The sequence below is a fragment of the Plasmopara halstedii genome, assembly GCF_900000015.1.
Source record: "Plasmopara halstedii genome assembly, contig: Scaffold_2439, whole genome shotgun sequence".
Taxonomy (NCBI): Eukaryota; Oomycota; class Peronosporomycetes; order Peronosporales; family Peronosporaceae; genus Plasmopara; species Plasmopara halstedii.
In genome coordinates this window covers 6,082-6,707 of record NW_020189346.1, presented here as the reverse complement: position 1 = coordinate 6,707, position 626 = coordinate 6,082, and the positions used below count along the sequence as shown (strand labels likewise).

General features: G+C 52.4%; 1 protein-coding gene across 1 annotated transcript; it reads left to right on the top strand.

Annotated features, from left to right (window-relative positions):
• Positions 1–136: 136 nt before the first annotated feature.
• PHALS_03949 (uncharacterized protein) lies at positions 137–510 on the top strand (the record flags this gene model as incomplete). Its single annotated transcript, XM_024718245.1, has 2 exons — positions 137–161; positions 227–510. The coding sequence occupies 2 exons, from the start codon at positions 137–139 to the stop codon at positions 508–510; spliced, it is 309 nt and encodes a 102-aa protein (XP_024583663.1).
• Positions 511–626: the final 116 nt, after the last annotated feature.

The following is a 626-nucleotide window of genomic DNA, read 5'->3' as shown; positions in this document are numbered from 1 at the left end:
CCGTCCATACGGCGGCAATCGTAAACGGTCTTCAGCAACAGGGGAAAGGGAAACAACGGAACAAGTGAAACAAAATCTGAGAGAGCAGGATGCACTACGCGAGCAGCTCGAGCAGCTAGCCCTCAAGAGACAAGAGATGGCCGAGCAAGCGAAAGCAGCTCGTAGGGCTCTCCGGATCGCAAAAGCGAAGGCACTCAAGTTCCAGAAGGTGTTGAGCAAGCTTCAGGCTGGGGACTCCAAGAATCAAACACCGAAAAAGACGACAGGGGCACTAAAAGTGAACCTCCGGTTGACAATATGGGGTTAAGAGCACGGGAAGAAGTTATCAAGGAGAAGACAGCAACAGTCGCCCGAGATGTTCATCGATTTCACGCCTTCGCAGCACAACGGCGTAAAATCGATGAACATCTCGGGCAAGCGGACGCCAAGCGAACTGAGGGAGCTAACGAGAATACTCGGAGAGCTCACAAGAAGGGGCTACAGGTGAAAACCATGGCGGAGACGACATGAGTGCAAGCAATGACGTCGACATGGGTGCTTCACTACGACTGGACGATCTAGATGAGAAAACCCTACCGAGTTTGCCAATTCCTAGGGGTATCTTGAACGCGACAGACGGCTTCACA